This window comes from Canis lupus, chromosome 15 (genome assembly GCF_003254725.2).
Source record: "Canis lupus dingo isolate Sandy chromosome 15, ASM325472v2, whole genome shotgun sequence".
NCBI lineage: Eukaryota > Metazoa > Chordata > Mammalia > Carnivora > Canidae > Canis > Canis lupus.
The window spans coordinates 34,365,363-34,383,639 of record NC_064257.1 but is presented as its reverse complement, the minus strand read 5'-3'; the positions used below and the strand labels follow the sequence as shown (position 1 = coordinate 34,383,639).

The 18,277-nt window shown below is 40.5% G+C and overlaps 1 protein-coding gene across 1 annotated transcript in view; it reads right to left on the bottom strand.

Annotated features, from left to right (window-relative positions):
• PLXNC1 (plexin C1) overlaps positions 1-18,277 on the bottom strand; it is a gene marked incomplete at its 5' end in the record, with an annotated part of 137,258 nt that overhangs the window by 64,140 nt on the left and 54,841 nt on the right. The window contains 5 exons of the mRNA XM_025438862.3: positions 4,317-4,418; positions 4,561-4,663; positions 6,566-6,653; positions 10,093-10,246; positions 17,595-17,706. Coding sequence (XP_025294647.3) covers positions 4,317-4,418; positions 4,561-4,663; positions 6,566-6,653; positions 10,093-10,246; positions 17,595-17,706 — 559 coding nt within the window. The remainder of the gene's footprint in view (positions 1-4,316; positions 4,419-4,560; positions 4,664-6,565; positions 6,654-10,092; positions 10,247-17,594; positions 17,707-18,277) is intronic.

The following is an 18,277-nucleotide window of genomic DNA, read 5'->3' as shown; positions in this document are numbered from 1 at the left end:
CAGAGCTGAAAATACCTTCCATCCAAAGTGCAAACACAGGCTTTTGAGTTCATTTCCCTATTTTGGGGGTATCCTTCCTTAATGCAGCCCCCTTGCCAATAGATGACAATGTGTATTTGTAGCATGGGTAAAGGGATTGCGGACAGGGTCATGAAACAGCGTGAAGGCAACAGGCTCAACCTGAGACGAAACCAGAACTCTGTCTTCTAAGTACCATGTCCTTGGATGAGCAAATTCATACATTAAGACATGTCTCCAGCAGCATTCTGTGAAGAATAAAACCAAAGCGCCTTGGCCTGGTGTAAGGCCCCATAGATGCAGGCTACAGGGTCATGTCAGCCTTGTATCCTGGGATTTCCTGCACCCTTCTGCTCTAGCCAAATTGAATTACTTGGGGTCTCCTGGACCCCAGGTATAGCTGCCCTGGAACTCCGGCAACCCACTACACTTTTATTTATGCTAGCCCCTCTGCTTAGAACACCCAGTCTTCTCTGTCTCCACGTGTCTCATTCCTCAATGGTTGGCTGAAATGCCGTCTCTGTCTATCAATCCATCCATCCACCAAACCTCAACCAACTACACTGGTTAAGTGCTTTTAGCTGCCAGTCACTGGGGCTTAAATAAACAGGAATTACTAAGCCAAGGTTGCAGGCACAGACAGGCTCTCCGGGTTTGTGTACTTCCTGGTACTTCTCCAATGTTAGTATTTTTTATCTTCTATTCTTATGGTTTCATGTACAAGATTCTTGAGGCTGATAGCAAGACATGTGCCTGATTCATTGGTGTCCTCCTCACTGCAGCCATGAAGCTCAATATAATGGTATCGATTAGGTGCTCAATATATACCTGCAGCTCAGCATCATAAAGCCGAAGGTCATATATGCATCATTCCCATCTCCTGTCTCCTATGCCTGGCACATAGGAAGCGCCCGAAACATGGGTGATGTGGGAAGATGCATTAAGGGGAAAGCTCTCAGTGGCTTCTCTGCTGGGAAAAGTGTTCAGGACTTATTCAGGTCAACGCAGGACCCAAACTGGAAATGTGGATTTACACATCCAATGATAAAGAAAGACAGTAACACTGGCCAGTGCATGAGAAATCCCTCCTGTGACAAATACTTTGCCATTCCCTGTTAGAACCAAAATTGAGATTCTGTTCTGAGCCACGTATTTAAAGAAAACATTCCAGTATCAACAAAATACCTTTCTCCAAACTAAGAAGGTGCCATTCACACAGCAGCACTGAAAACTGGCTTGGGCTTTTGGTTATTTTAAGCCTTGTCCTGCCCTCTTGGTAACCCAGCCCGTTCTTCTAGCCACACGGTGTCAAAGGTCAAAAGGCACATGGAGACACTAACATAAAAGAAATTTTAAAAGTCATTGCCTGGATTACCACTCAGCAATAAAAAGGAACACACTATTGATCTATAGAAGAACTTGAATGAACTTTCAGAGAATTGTGTTGAGTTAAAAAAGGTCAAACCCAAAAGGGCACGTCTGGATGATTCCATTTATATAGACTCCTTGAAATTATAAAATTATAAAAATGGAGAACAGATTAGTAGATGCCAGGGGTCAGAAGTGGGGAGTGGGAGAAAGGAGGGAAGGAGGTATGGTGATAGAGCTGTTCTGTATCTTGACTGTTGTCACTGTCAATATCCTGGTTGTGATATTGTGTGATGGTTTTGCAAGATGTTACTATTGGGGGAAACTGGGTAAAAGATGTGGAAAATCTCTCTGTGTTATTTTCTGACAGGTACTAACTATGTAATCTATAATTACCTGAAAATAAAAGTTTAACTTCCAGTTTTTTTGGGTTAAGAAACCAAAATACTTATATCCATTCGGAAAAGAATGAGGTAGGACCTTTATGCTACATATGAAAATTAACTCAAAATGGACCAAAGACCTAAATGTAAAAATTAAAACTGTAATACTCTTAGAAGAAAATGTGGGGGAAAAGCTTCAGGACATTGGATTTGGCAACGGTTTCTTAGATAGGACACCTAAAGCACAGGCAACAAAACTGAAAAAAGAGAAAAACCGGACTTCTTCAAAACTAAGAACTTCTGTGCATCAAAGGATACAATCAACAGATGGAAAAGGCAACCTCAAAAAAAAAAAAAAAAGGAAAAGGCAACCTCAGGAATGAGAGAAAATACTTGCAAATCACATATCTGATAAGGGGCTGATATCCAGAATATATTAGGAACTCCTATAAATCAGCCACAAAAAACAACCTGCTTAAAAAATGGACAAAGGACTTGAAGAGACATTTCTTCAAAGAAGATACACAAATGGCCCACAAGCAGATTAAAAGATGCTCAATATCACTAATCTTTAGGGAAATGCAACTCAAAACCACAATGAGATACCACCTTCCACCCACTTAGGATGGCTACCATAAAAACAACAACAATAACAATAAAACAAAAATAACAAGAGTTGGAAGGGTGTGGAGAAATTGGAATGCTAATATACTGTTGGTGGGAATGTAATACAGCAGAACAATATGAAAAATAGCTATTTTAAAAATAGAATTACCATATGATTTGTCAATTCCTCTTTTTGGATATATACCCAAAATATTTGAAAACAGGGTCTCCAAGAGATGATCTGTACACTGATGTTTATAGTAGCATTATTTATAATAGCCAAAAGGTGGAAGCAACCCAAGTATCCATCCACAGGGGAATGGATAAACGAAATGTAGTATATATGTATAGTGCAATATTTTTCAGCCTTATAGAGGAAGAAATCGTGTTCCATGCTATAATATGGATGAACTTTGAGGACGTTATATCAAATGAAATAAGCCAGCCGCAAAAGGACAATTCTTACATGCTTCTACTTGTATGAAGTACCTAGTGTATCAAATCCATAGAGACAGGAAGTAGAATGGTGGTTGCTAAGGGCTGGGGTGAGGGGTGGGAAGTAAAAATGGGAAGTTATTTTTAATGGGTACAAAGTTTCCGTTTTGCGAGATGAAATTTGTTCTGAAGATGGAATGTGGTGATGGTTGTACAACATTGCATGTCCTTAACACTGAACCATACACTTAGAAATGGCAAAGATGGTGGCTTTTGTTAGGTCCATCTTACTAAAATAGAAAAGAAACGACCAAAACAACAATAAAAGAGAAGTTTAATTTTGTTAAAAAGCCACTGCCTCCTTGATCCAAATACCTGTCATCATGTCTTAGTTTTATAAACCAGTAGGAAGAGAAAAGTAGCCCATCACTTAATAAAATCTCAAAGACTTCAAATCTGGATATATTGGCACACCAAGCCTTTCTGATGCCTTTAATTAACTTCATAATCCACTTTGATTCACATTCCCTCTGCCTGTTAGTTATTCACCTAAAGTTACTATCAATTTTTCAGTAGTGATTAAAAGTGTGCCACTTATCTATATTGGCACTTGACCTTAAATAACAGCAAATGGATAAACCAAAGCCAGAGATTAGTCATGAAATAGAAAACTGAGCCTCTTTTAGAAAAAGAAATGTTGATTTTCAATTTGTCTGCTGCAGCTAGACCTCCAGACTAATAAAAGCCAGAGCGTATCCTTTTTTGTTTGTCACCACATAGTACATGCTCAATTAACTCCTGTCGGCTCCGTGAAGCCAGCCACTCTGAGCACAGCCACTATTCTCTGCCCAGAAACATTGACATTGTCATATACATTCTTTTCAAACGTGTCTGTTGGTTCAGCTTGATGATTTGCTATGAAGAAACTAAGAGGAATTTCCAAGGAAATTTCATGGAAAATATTTTTCCATGAAGAAAATTTGGGGGGAAACGGAGAGAAGTATTTCTCTATATATTTCATAAGAAACCACTCTTTGTTTTGGCACTATTGATTATGAGTCAGATCATCTCCACAAAGTAAAGACTGAGGCAATCTGAATGAGGTTAGTTTGTACACTTTGCATAGACTCCCCTTACCCCACATAACCCCCCAGAAATGCAACCGCAGTAAGTGGTTCAGATTGAAAGCCCTCAGTGCTGTGTGCTATCGGCTTCCTCCTAACTCCTCCAGAGTAGCCGCAAAGTCACCTTTAAAATTTTACTCCTACTGGAACAATATCATTTTTCATGATTACAGAATTTTAATTTCTTTTATGTGAGTGTGCAGCCTTTGATGTATTGAGCCAATTAAGTGAAACTTGGTTAAAAATCAAAGGTAAAAAGGGGGATTTTGGTAGAAAGTAAAACAGGGAATTTTTAAAAGGAACCCAAGGTAGTAGGAGTTGTTACTGTCAGTAAAAGGGGAATTTTTTTTTTCTGTTCTGAGTATAAAAAACAGGGTCTGACCTGCAAGCCCTGAGTGGTCCTGTTACTCTTACTCTCCGGGAATCTTCCTTCTCCTGCTGTCTTAGATGGTACCCATTTCTCAACAGCAACTTGACAGTGTTCCTGAAATGAAGAATATCCCTTCAACAACCAAACAGGTGGGAAATTTAGAGTTTGAAACAAACACGAAAGACAGATGGGGACTGGGTGGGTCACAGCCACTCATTTTTGGTTAAACCCTGTAATACCAAAAATGATACTTTACCTGGTTTCTCTTGTAATCAGAAGGGTCACAAGCCGTGAAGGGGTGGATACACTTTCTCTCACTTTTACACCATGCACAGCCAGTTCCAATACATACTGGGCATCTGGTAACACGGAAAGCCAACTTAATTCCTGCATTTTTAGGAAAATGTTCATATCCTAGCATTTCCCTCTGTGATTCAGTGTGCAAGCATTTAAAAGAAAAAGAAGAAGAAAAAAAAAAAACCCAACCCCTGGACAGACTGATAAACCCAGAGGACAGAGGACAGTCCTTTGAGGCTGGGGATGGAGCCCCTACTTTGTGCCCTGCTCTGGGCAGCCCTCCAGGCTCTGGACTGTCATCAGGCCTGCAGGATGTTGCCATGGAAACCTGAAGCTGGGGTCACCTGCTGCGCTGCAGGTAGATAACAGGCACTCACTGGCTGTTTCTGAATCCGGTTCTGCTATTTGTCTACCCTCAGGTAAGTCTCCCTCTGGAGACCGAGCTCCCCGTGTCCACCCCTAGATGAGCAGCCCACCCCTACCCCTGCCTGGAAGATGCCAGACCAAACGTGTGGCCTGACAAGGAGACAGAATGGGGTACCACTGTTTGCTTTTTAATCAAACGAAGGAAGAACTGTGTCTACTGATCAAATAACCTATTGTGGGAGGTAAGAGTAGAGGGCTTGAAAAGCACCCTCCTAGGAAAATCGGAGTTGAAGGAACGATTAAAAAGAGAAACTGAGGCTGGTCCGGAAACACAGCCACGGGAGGGCCTGGGGTGGCAGGAGGGCCAGTGTGGGGAGTGGGGACATTGTCCATATTTTATAGATTCTTCAAGAAATGCCAAAGCATCCTGTGCCTCTGATGGAGGCAAACTGCAGTTTCGATGGGAGAAGAGAAGGCAGGCTCGCTTGGAGAGTTCATCCAGCCACCTGGGTGAGCTAGAAGCAGGGTGCAGACGTGCCTTCGCACCCCTGCCCTCGGGTGCGGGTCCCCAACCGACCGCTCTGCCAAGGGAGGGACAGAGGGACGGACTCCAGCCCAGCCAGGAGCACACTCAGCCCCCCAGCTGCGGCTCCATCACCGGGACCCGGGGACCCCGGCCCCTGCACGGGCTGGGTGGCCTGCTTTGTGTTTAAACCCCTCTCCCCCTCCCTAAACCCATCCAGGTTATTAGAAATAACGAACTGGATCCCTCCTGAGGAGAGCCGCTGTGGCCAAGACCGAGGCCGGGCGCCCCTGGCGGGCTAGCTGTAGGGTGGCCCCCCAGCCCCGCTTCAGGCCCGACTTGTTTCCCCCAGAGCAGCAGCGGTTCCCAGGCCAGGCCAGGCCAAAAGAAACTCGCATTCGAGACCCACACACTTGGTCAATCGAACCCCTGGATGAGCTATAGAATCACTAATAATACAGCTTCCCGTGGTTTCCATGGGAACCTCCTCTGTCCCATCTTTCAACCGGAAAATCAGGAATCTGAGAAACACAGGTCCTCCCTGTCTTCTCTCTTCTTTAGAAGCAAGGAGTGAGGTGTGGCCCTAACTCACTCGGTGGGGGGCATACCCCAACATGGCCAAAGGCGGTACAAAAAGGGAGGGTAAGACTAACATGTTCTCTCCACAAAAGCGATTTCCTCTTGTCCTCTTTGATGATTTCCCTTGCCTCATGCTCACACCCTCTGCTTCCACTCAAATTCCCAAAGCTGTTCAGATCAGGGGAGAACACAGCAGCACCCCTTTTGCTGTACTCACTTCAAGGCGCCTCTTGGTCTGGTGAAAACGCATTTCCCTCCCCATGGGTAGGAACGCTTAAACACAGTTGTTTGCTCCTTGGCTGCCCCACCTTACTTATTAGGGTTTGAACAGGTCAGCTTATTAGCTCAGGGTCCTCCTACCTCCCTTTAGGCCATACCCCTCAAGGCACTTTAGAAAATTCTACTCTAGAGTTCTTGATGGAGGAAATGGAGGACTAAAGCAAGGAAATAAATTAAAACCAATGAGAGAATATTTAAATTTCAAATAAAATCTTACTCTCTTAATGATGAGCAGTTGGTAAAGTTGAATCTTTTTGATAAATGCCAAGAATCCACGGAGAACGTCACGTTGACAACTAAAACATCTGGAGCAAAGGGGGAAAAAAATGTCATTTATGGTAGAGTCCCGCTATCGTCAAGCAATGCTGTAAATGCAAAAAATAAGTATTTTTGCCTCCTTTGCATAGAGGGTGGGGGGGGTTGCCAGCTGTTCACTAACATTTCAATCAGTATGTGGTTCCTTCCCGTGGGCCATTCACATCAGGCAGCCAAAGTGCACAGCATAAGCCTCCAAACAGACCGGGGCCCACCTCCCATTCCAAGCCTCCCATGGATAATCACTAGGAAAAAGCCATTTTACAGCCCATTTACATCTCATACTCTCCCCGGGATCACTATCTCAGCCTGTAATTGGCCACAGTATAAGAATAAAACAAGTCACCGAGCAAGATCTGCCTAGAACACGATAACCAGAACGTTACAGACGAAAACCCTGTACCTTCAGCAAAATCCACACTATCAATATTTGCCCAACAAACTCTAAGTGTGCTTCCCATGGGCTGGGCTCCATGATCTTGTTGGAGGCAACTGTTGCCAAATCTACAACAAAAGAAGTTTTCTTATTTGCTTTAGAAAATGTACTCATGGGGTAGAAAGCCCACAAAAGAATAATGTGACAAGAAAGACTAAAAAAGAAAAAGAAAAAACATGTTCAATCAGCATTACAGAACTGTTATAGTTCCTGTATGTCTTTGACTTTATTCTACTCAAGGTGATTCCCCAACCCAGTGGTGGCATATCAGAATCACTTCAGAAAATGATGAGAATAGATCCCAGAGCCATGCTCCTGGATATCGTGACTCACCACACCTGGAGAGCACCTGGGACTCTGTGGTTGGCAATGATGCCCCCATGAAACAACTGTATACAGCCAGGTTTGGGTGCCGCAGCCTGGAGCAGCACCTTTCAGAGCCTACTGTGTCCAGGGACCAGGGCTACTCTGTGAGGTTTTCACGGTCATCCATTTGGTAGGATACAGTCTTCCTTTTATGAGTTAATGGAGACAGAGGATGATACTTTAAAAATGAAAGGCTTTCCCTGACCAAATAAGAAGTTGGCCTAAGTTTGTTGGCAGCCTTACGTTTCTTACTGAAATTTTATTAGCGTGTGATTGCCAACGTCTGAGAACCCTTACCTTAAGACACTTCTCTACAGTGATAAAATTCATTCTGAAAGCCAGGAGGCCACATAAAATTCTGCTCACATTCAGTGATCATATGTGAAAGGCTAACCCTCTGCTGTAAACACAAGGAGGTCTAGAGGGCTGGTGTGACCTCTCAGCAAGGGCATTTGCACAGCCCCTTGTAAATGTTAGTAGAACGGACATACGGGCCGGCAGCACGAGAGACTCCCTGGGAAAATACATTTCAGCAGAGTCTACAATGTTCAGGGATGAACACCAGGAAAAGTTGTACTATTCTTCATGTTGGCTATGCACACAACACTACTGGGAAATATCACATGGAAATGAAAATATTTGATCTCTGCTCTGGTAGCATTTACAGTTGCTCTGCTAGAGATAAAATGGCTTAGGTGGAAAAGCCACCTAATGACTCGACAGTCAAGGAAATGTCCCATGAGTGGTCTGTGTTCCACATAGCACCCTGCTACCAAGATGGGGGTCCTGGTGGGGGTGGAGTAGCCTGAACACTTATGAAGGAGGTGACTTTTCTTTCAACATTTCCAAGAACAAAGGCAATGGGATTTGATGAAAGGGGTGAGGGCACAGACAGAGGCTTGGCAATGACCACTGGCTGGTCATCTTGCTGAGTGCAAGAGGTGGGACGTGAGTTTGTTTGCTGGCTCTGAATACGCACTGCAAGGCATTCAAAGAAAAGGGCAGGCAGAGTCGGGGCAAGTGATGGAGGCTCTAAAAGCAAACAGGGTGGACTGGGTGACGGGCACTAAGGAGGTACTTGACAGGATGAGCACTGGGTGTTATACTATACGTTGGCAAATCGAACTCCAATAAAAAATATACAAAAATTTTTTAAAAATTAAAAAATAAAATAAAATAAAATAAAATAAAATAAAAGCAGCCAAACAGCTTTATGGGGTGATCTCAAATACTTGAAAACCAGATTTTATACATGAGTAAGATCTGCATTATAATGAGCAAAATTAACTAGAAGTATATCACAAAGGCTACAATACTGTAAACAAAGAAAAGTGGCGAATTGAAATAATTTTCCAAGCAATTTGATCCCAAACAACCACCAAGAAGAGCTCCATAGCTGAGAGGCATTTTTTAAGCTTGGGTTTCTGGCCTGGTGCACCAAATTCCATCTGGAGGGATTTGGAATTAATGGAGGAGTAACACCAGCTCTCGCCACAAAACTCTGCTCCCTTGTGATCTTCACCCATTTTAGGAGGTCTGTACCAACAATGGGACCCTACTTCTAATCTTTCTCACCCACAGGGGTTCTTGAATCCTCAGTGTATCCACTGTAACTCCTTCCTGTCTCTGGAATCTATCCATCCGCTTCTCTCCATGCCTGTCTCTCAGCACCAGCTCTCATGGTCACCCTCACCAGGATCACTCCAACAGCTTTCCTTCTATCTGATTTTTCAGAACTCACTCCTTTCCTCCTCTAGGCATCCTCCACGTGCAGCCATTCATTCAACAAAAATTTATGGGTTGGAAATGGCTCCTCTGCACCAGATACTCTGTGCCTTCTTTGGTAGCCACTTCCTGTTGCTCTGCTTTCCACTGACCCTACCTCATTTGCCTTAACCACGTAGAACCTCTCTGGGCTCTTCAAGAGCCTTTTCTGTCTTTCCAGCCATTATACTAGTTGGTCTCTGCCTAGAATACTCTTCCCCCTTCTCCCTGGCTCCACTCATCCTCTAGGAAGTTTTCCTTGTTCGCCCCAGCCACCCCCTCCTTTCCTAGGCATCCCATGGTTCTCTATGTTGCCTTCACCTACACACTGCATTGTAACAGGTAATTTACTTGTCTCTACCCCCCAAGAGGCTATAGATACTGGGAGCAAGGACCAGATCTGTCTTTTTTGGTCACTGTATCCCTACACCTAGCACAGTGCCCAACACATAGTAGATTTTCAATAAATACTTCCTTTCTGAATGGATGTAATGATCTTAAGGTGATAGAACATTAGCTGTTCTATTTCCTCATCTCATCAAGGGCATTCTCAGCTTTTTAGCTCTCTGAATTCTCTGAACCTTTTGGGTAGGGTCCGCCCAATGGTCTCTAACTTTACCCCACGCTCCTATCCAGCCTACCCTCCTCGATCATTCTTCACTCACATGTCAGAGTGGGACCCTAGAGTCGCAGGATGAGGCCAAGTGGAGGTGAACACCATGGAGGGGAGGGCAGTGGGGATGGCAGAGGGTGGGTCTATACAGATTCTCTCACTTTCAACTCGCTTCATGAACCATCTGAACTTGGGAGGTCCTTTCGCCTTCCTCACTTTCAAACCAAAAAACAGTGAAGAATCTGCTTACCCTTGTAGGTTGCTCTGGTTGGGATGCTGCATGTGCAGATCTTGTCTGGAGGACTTCTACCCTTGCAGAGCTGCCTGCCCGTGTCCGGGTTCTTCACCACACACTCCCAGTCCGAGCGTCTCGGAGGGAAGCTTCCCACCACAGTCACTGTAGTCTGTGTGAGGAAGAAGATGATTCAGGAACCAAGTCATTGCTTTTGTACCCTCTCCATCCATCCTAGAGCCTCAAGTGAATGTGCCCTTGGACATGCCACAGAAGGAGAACTTCTCAGACTGCTGATGTAAAGAGACGTTTGGTGGCCTATGTGATCTGCCCTTTTGTGAATCACATATTCATATTCTTGGACCATTTTTTTTGCTCTGTATTTTTCTTATCAGTTTTTAAGAGCTCTCTGTACTATATATATATATATATATATATATATATATATATATATATATATATATATAAATCCCTATCTGTCCTATTTCTGACACATATTGTCTCCTAATCTGTTTGTCTTGCAACTTGTATGTGTGGTATCTTTTACCCCACACAATGTGTTTTTATGTCATCATGTTTTTGCCTTGGTTCTGAAGTTATTCCCAAACTTTGCTTATAGACAATTATAAAATTGTTCCACCATCTTTGTTTCTTAAATTTCTATTTGTGATCTGTTTGGAACTTATTTTTATATATAGTATGAGATGAGGGTCCAACTTCATTTTTACCCAGATGGTTAATCAGCTAAGTCATAACCGTTTACTTAAAAAATACCCTCCTTTCCCCACTGAACTGAAATACCACTTTCAGTTTAATATATTAAATTACCACGTATGTGGAATAGATTTCTGAATCCTGCTCTGTTCCGATTATCTACTGATACACTTCTATTCCAATGTCAAGCTTTTGCTACTATTATTTTAAATAATATTTAACGTTTGAAAAGGCAAATCTATCTTTATATTTTCATAATTTTCTTAGCATCTCCTAGTTATTACTCTTGCAGGTAAATTTTACGATCATCTTACCCAAATGGGGTGAGGAGACTATGAGTTTAATTGGAATTGTACTAAACATATGCAACAATTTTAGAAGATCTTATATATTTGTGATATTAAGTATTCCCATCCAAACACATGATTTTTTTTTCATTTTTTTCTGTTTGGGCCAGCATTTATTTAAGAGGATGTACCTTGATTTCTCAGGTGCTAAGATACATTTTTTCATTTCTTTATTCCTTATTGATAATGTCTTTAGTTATAAAGAAGGTGACCTATGAAATCTACTTTTAAAATTAAGGTGGTGTTTGCGCTAAAACATGATCAGAGTTTTAGGGAGGGAGGCTATGTGTATGTGTGTACACAAATGGACACAAACAAAAAATCTTGAAATTTCCCCAAAAGCAGCTTTTTCCCAAATGAATTATCTAAAGAAACAAAGCAGCCAGTTCTCAGGTTGGAAAATTATTCCACCACAAAAAAGAAAATGCAATGTGATGGGATAGAGGTGTTTGCTAATGTTACGGTGGTAATTATATGGCAATATATCAATGTACCAAACCAACCTGTTGTACATCTTAAACTTACACAATGTTAGATGTGATTATATTTCAGTTGTAAAAAAAGAAAATGAAGATCAGAAAAAAAAGGAAATTCAAGGAATTAATATGCCAGTGGTGGACCACCTTTGCAGCAGGTGTATGAAGATCTGGCAGGAAGATGGGCTAAGCGTCAGGAAGATGGGAGCAGAGGAAGCGGACACCCTGTCACCTGTGATGAAGAGCTATGTCCCAGACAACTCGGGAGGTGTCCATCCTCTGTGATACTTCTGACTCTCACTCAGACTTTCCGTATGGCCAACCTCAAACTCTGCTATCTCTTGTCCTCAGATAAGCTTGCTCTATCTAATCTAGTCCTAGTGTCCATGCCATCTTTCCATTTTAAAAACATTGTTTCTCAGCCATAAAATCTTGCTGGAAAAGGCAAATTCGTATAATCCAGCTTTGACTGAAGTCCAACCATCTCCAGCGGACTTGAACATAACAACAAAGCCCAAACTGTTCCTCTTAGCTCACCTCCAACATATGGCTGAGCTCTCATTCATGTCGCCTTCTTCAACCCAGCATTTCTATCTGCACACCCATCTCAGCACACGATCACATCACGTGTTATCCTGTATTCACACAGGACTTGAATTTATTTCATTACTCTAACACTATAACAAGAGGATCAGAAATCTTTTTTAAATCTTTTACTCGTTTAAAATTTTCCACATTTCCTTCTGGTTCTCATATAGTTTTTATGTAACTGTAATCACTGCATTTATTTGTTCCCTAGTTATCAAGATCTTAGCATGTGCTGATGCTGTGCAAGGTGTTAAATACTTTAGTGAACCAAATAGCTATGGTTCCTGCCCTCAAAAAGCTTAGAGTCTAGCAGAAACATGAGGATGTCCACTTTTCAGAAACTGGAGAGCCATGCAGTATGAAGAGATCTTCAAGAGGGGATATAAGCCTGGATAGGATGGTACAGTGGAGATGGAAAGAACTGACAGATTTAAGAGACCCTTTAGAAGTAAAATGGGGTGGGACTGGAAGTAGGGCATTTGGATATGGAGGATTTCTGGTAAGAAAAATGGATGGATGGAAGAAGATTTGTGTTGAAAAATGCAAGATTCCAATTTTGGATGCGTATAGTTCAAGATACTTGTGTAATAATCAAGAGATATGTCAAGTTAGATATAGGCCTGGAACTCAGAGAAAAAATCTGGGCTAGAGATAAAGGAGACATGAACACAGAGATGAGATATGAAGACACAGAGTAGATAAAATGGTCTATAGACAAAGTAGAAGAGGAAGAGCCCAAACTAGGTCTAAAACAACTCTAGTATTTAGAGTCAAGAAAAGAAGAAGCCAGCAAAGGAGGCTGAGGTATGGCTGGAGAGAAGAAAGAGAGCATGGATAGGGTATGCCGGGGGAGTGGGGAGTTGTTCAATGGGAAAAAGGGTTTCAGGAACACAGACAACAGGCCAAATAAGAGGAGGGCTTACAGCATCTGCTGGGATGACTACAGGGAGTTCACTAGTGACCTCAGCAAGAACAGTTCCAGGGAAACACTGGGGCAGAAGCCACGTTGGAATTGATCTGAAAATAGCCAGTTTTTTTCAAGCGCAGTGGAAGGAGAGGGTAGCCAGGGAGCTGAAGGCATTTTTGTGTGAGTGTGGGTTCCAGGGGCAAGTATGGATAAAAAGCTGACACCTTGGCTTAATAAACCCAACTTGGGAATCCTTCTAGCAGGTTGACAGCTCCTCCAACTAAGCTGGATAGAGAGGGAGAGAAGACACAGAGTCAGAGGAGATAGAAAGTGTGAATGTCAATTAGCTGGTAAGGCCCACGGGGCCAGAGAGCTTGCTGCACAACATCCTAGCAGCTCAGTCTACCTAACCATTTCGCTTATTGCCAAACAGCTGGGTGATTTCCAGGTTTCTCGATCTACAAAGCTACTGCCATGGCATCTGCATGCTTACGGTTTTTCGTCTTTCAAAAGACGTCGTTACTTCTTCAGAATTCGAAGCCTGGAATTAGTGTTTCAAACAGAATGAATACACTCATGGCTTTTGAAACAGAACACCAAATTGCACTCCAAAAAGGTTGCGCTAATTGGCATTGCCAATGCCAGGTGTTAGCATACCTTATCATTTTAATTTATATTTATTAGATAACTAGTGAAGCTGAACGTATTCCCCTAACTATGTCTAACTCTCTGAACCTCCTCTTGTGAGAAGATACGCCTTTGCCCACTCTTTGGTGTCCTGGTATTTTTCTGTTTAGTTTCTCCTGGTTTTAATATGTTCCAATTAATATCTTGCCTGTTCCAAATGTTTTCCTGAATTGTGCTATAGTTATCTCCTTTGTTGTATATTTTTAAATGTCAAGTACACAAGTAATTTTCCTTTGTTGTTGCATACTACATTGCTTTAAAGCTAAGAAAATTATACTTCCAATTGTCTAGTACTCATTTCTATTTTCTGTTAAGTGTTAGCTTTCTATATGAATTTCTTAATTTAAATTTTTATATTTAATGTACAATGTGAATTAAGTTAGGTTTCCATATTTTAAGTCTGTTATCTCAGCACCTTTTATGAAATAATTCTCATGTTTCCTCTTTATGATATCTAATCTTTACAATTTTTACATTTATTTCTGAGCTTTGAAGCTTATTCCCAGGATCTGTATTCCTACTTTTAAACAGAATCATGGATTGAGTTATTGTTGCCATCTACAAGTTTATAATCATATGGAATGGTCTAGCTTAAACACATTTCTGTTATTTGAAAATACATTTTGAATATTCTTGACCAGTTCATATTATTCCAGCTGATTTTTATAGTACTTGTAAGAAAAAAGTCTAACCAAATCTTCACTGGGATGACATGTAATCTAGAAAATAGGTTAAGGAAGAAATAACATTTTTATGATATTTTCCTACCCAGAAACATATACTATGTGTCTGGATATATTCATGATGTTTTTCGTAGCTTCCAAGAAGTACTTTGCATGTTTTTGTTTTTATTTTTATTTATGTTTGTTTTTAATTGATAAAGTTTCCCTATCATAAGCCTCAACTATCTAATTACTATTAGAAGGAATTGCTTAAACTATTGCATAGTCCAAATTACTATTTTTGGTAGCTGTCTTCAACATTTACCTCCTAGTAAAAGTGATTTTAAAATATAAGGTATACACCCCACCCTTTAAGTTTATGCCTGAATATTTTGGTTGTTTTTAATGAATGTGATCTTTGATTAATTGACCTTAACTCCTAAAATTATTGATATTTGAATGTTCAATGAACATTTAGCCCTTATATTTTACTTTTAATTTGAATAATTTAAAAACCTAATATATTTAGGTTTTGAAGATCACAACCACTTAAGATGAGCAAATAGTGATATTTTTTACCTATTATGTTCCCATAGTCATTTCTATAACTTGTCTCTTGTAATACTGCACTAGACCCAACTTTAAAAATGATACTGGTTGTATCAGGGATGGTGAAATATGTTGTTTTCCATTCTGATTTGTAAAAGAACGTTTCTAGAGTCCCTGCTTTAAGAGTCCTGTTGTTTGCAAGAAACACTTCTATTTCTAGGTCTTTTCTGTTTTTATTAGTATAAGTTGTTTTTCCTGATTGTTACAATCTCTTTGTAGGTATATAAACAACATTACATAATGCAAAAATGGGATGGCACACATCCTTTTGTGTGAATGTGAGAATTTCATTTTTCTTGTTTTTTTTTTTTTCCTACTTGCCTTGGCCTTCCCTCTCACCACATCATCAGTCACACCATCAGAAGAGCTCATGTTTATGACCTAGTAAGAATTCTTTCATAATTTTCTCCATGCGCAAATAGTTATATAGAGACATAAACATATACAGATCATGCTATATCAATAGCATATCATATATGCTATATATATCAATAGCATATATTGAGTTTTTGATCAATACAAGATCATGCTACACATACTTTTCTGCATCTTGCTGTTTTTGCTCAACAAAACCTCACGAAATCCCTCCAAGCCAACTGGGATTGCTCCAATTATCTCTTGTTAATGCCGATTCTGTAATGAGGATGAGGATATACAATCTTCTAATTGTTTTGTGTAAAGAGATGATGCTTCTTGGAAGCAGAGGCTCTGCATTATATCAGGGTCTTTCTGTACTCTGAAAGTTACTAGAATGTTACTAAGCATATGGTGGGCAGGTAGCTAACACTCTTTGACTATCATCTCTGTAGATCAGGATCAGGTGTTATTTAAATCAACAAAGATCTGGAACTTTCAGGTAAGTCACAGATGACCATAAGGGTAGGAAATATTTTGAAACAGTATAACTAAAAGATGGTATCACATGTCTTATCAATATTATTAAAATAATCGGTCCAAAGTTGGTTTTAAAGATGAACTTCATTCAGATTAGTAAATTCTTATCTCCTTTACCTTTACAGTGATGGTAGCTGGAGACAGTAAGGTGATGGTTATGTGGGAAGGCTGTACAGGGATTGGGGTAAACCACAGTGGGACTCAGGGTGGAGAAGAAAGCACTAGTGGTTGTTTGGGTGGTAAATATTTTTTTTTGCAATGCTCCAAACTAGATAGAAATCGTGATTAGTTTATACCAGTGAATCCAAAGATAGGTAAGCAAATTACATAAGCAGCATCTTTTATATAACGAACAAGCTACTTTCCCTTACTACATTTAGCTGAAGTGTCACCCTTAAAATTTTCAAAATGATAAAAAAAATTTCCTGGGTAATCTTAAGCATTTATCAGAGTCCTGGGTTTTCAAACATACTGGTATTTTTTTTTTTTTATCATTCTCTATTAACATCAAAGTTAGCTATTTTTCAGACTGATAAGAGAAAAATTTGACCACACCTATGCTGAGATACCTCAGCATCTTTTTCACAGTTTTTTCACTCTGACTCAGGGTTGGTGGAGGTTTGGATGAAGGTTTTGAAAGTTCTTTTCTCAACCCCGCACCCCAACCTGCTGGAAAACAATAGAAAGTGACAATAGCCAAATAACTTTAAATCCGTAAGTTCTGATCACTTATGACTTGAAAGCTTTATTCTTTTATTATTTATCACTCATTAAATGCTCTGGCTCTCCTTTATTAAATGTTAAATCATCTTAAGTGGTATGGTTCTTGCTATTTGAAATGGCAAAGTGTACGGGAAAAGAGAAAGTGGCCCATTTCCTTGTTAATGTGGCATTCAAATAAAACAGAGTGGGCTCAGCAGACAGGTCAACTGGCTGCTGATGGGGATTCTGTACAATTATTCATAATATAAGAACTATAATTAGGGAGACAATGTCTCCTTACAGCACCACTGAGATTACAAAGCAGGAATTCCGTATTCCCACAGGGTATGGATGGTGTGTGAACCAGAAGATGCTTGAATATGCTGCCCATTGCATCCTTTCTCTTATCCAATGACAGGGCGAAGAGCTGCCAATGGCAGTATGCCCATAACAAAAGCCCACTGACTTTCCAAGGGACCCAATTCGTAATACTCACTGCCCATAGTGGTTTCTTGCCCTACCATTACTGCTTAAAGACATGTATATAAGATAGCTATCAGGAGAAGCCTAAACAAATTAGAGAAAGGACCGTAAAACAAAATTCTATACTTAAGTTGCATTTAAGGACTCTTGTTGACCATGAATCTGAACTTTTTTTTATCAATACATTTTTCTACTACACATGAATAGTCCATTTTTTCTTTAAATTCAATGGATGAGAATCCTCCTCAGCTCTACAAGATGACAAACTCCATGACATATGTCTTCTTGCAGAGTGTATGGCATTTGTCAGGCTCTCAATATCAGTAACTAAATAAATGGACTCTCCTAACTAAGCTTATTTAATGCTAGTAGATATTTTACACACAGAAGGAAGTTGGCATCAGTGGTGCAAAATGAGACAATAGAGACGACTTAAAATCTTTCCTCTTACCTTATCTTTGCTGCTTCGAAATAGGTTAATTTGAGGGCACTTTTTAGCTCCAGATGAAATATCCAGCCAGTTTTCATACTCTGGATTTACACAGTCTTCTTTAAAAGTACACCTATCAAAAAAAGGAAAAGGCAACAAAACAGCAACCCCACACATGCATTAGTTAAAACTTTCTCATATTTGGCTTCAGTACAGAATGCCAGGCTTTGTACAGGATTATTGATTTTGAACGAGAATAGGAACATGATGCTAAAACCATGAAAAGCAACAGGACAACAGCCAAGCATTTTTTCCATCATGTCCACGAGCAGAGAACAAATGTAGACAACACGCTGAACTTTGGCTCCTGCGGCATCTCTCAGGATGACATCGCCAAACACACCCAAAGCTCATCCTCTCTGGATTCTAAAATTAAAGTGCTCCCTTCTAGAAAACCCTGGTGCACAGAGCCCAAGAAAGGGTTTACATATAGTATAAATTTTAGGTTTGTGATTCATTCCCAGAATATCAACCCACAGAGAAAATCTTTTTTTTATTAGAAAAATAATGAAGCCATCTTGTGCTTGTAGTGTGATAATTAAATATAAATATTTCAAGGGCAGAGTCCTCCCAAGAATGTGATAAGCCATTCCATAACCATCTGCTATAGAACATTTATTTAGACAGACACCCAATTATATCAA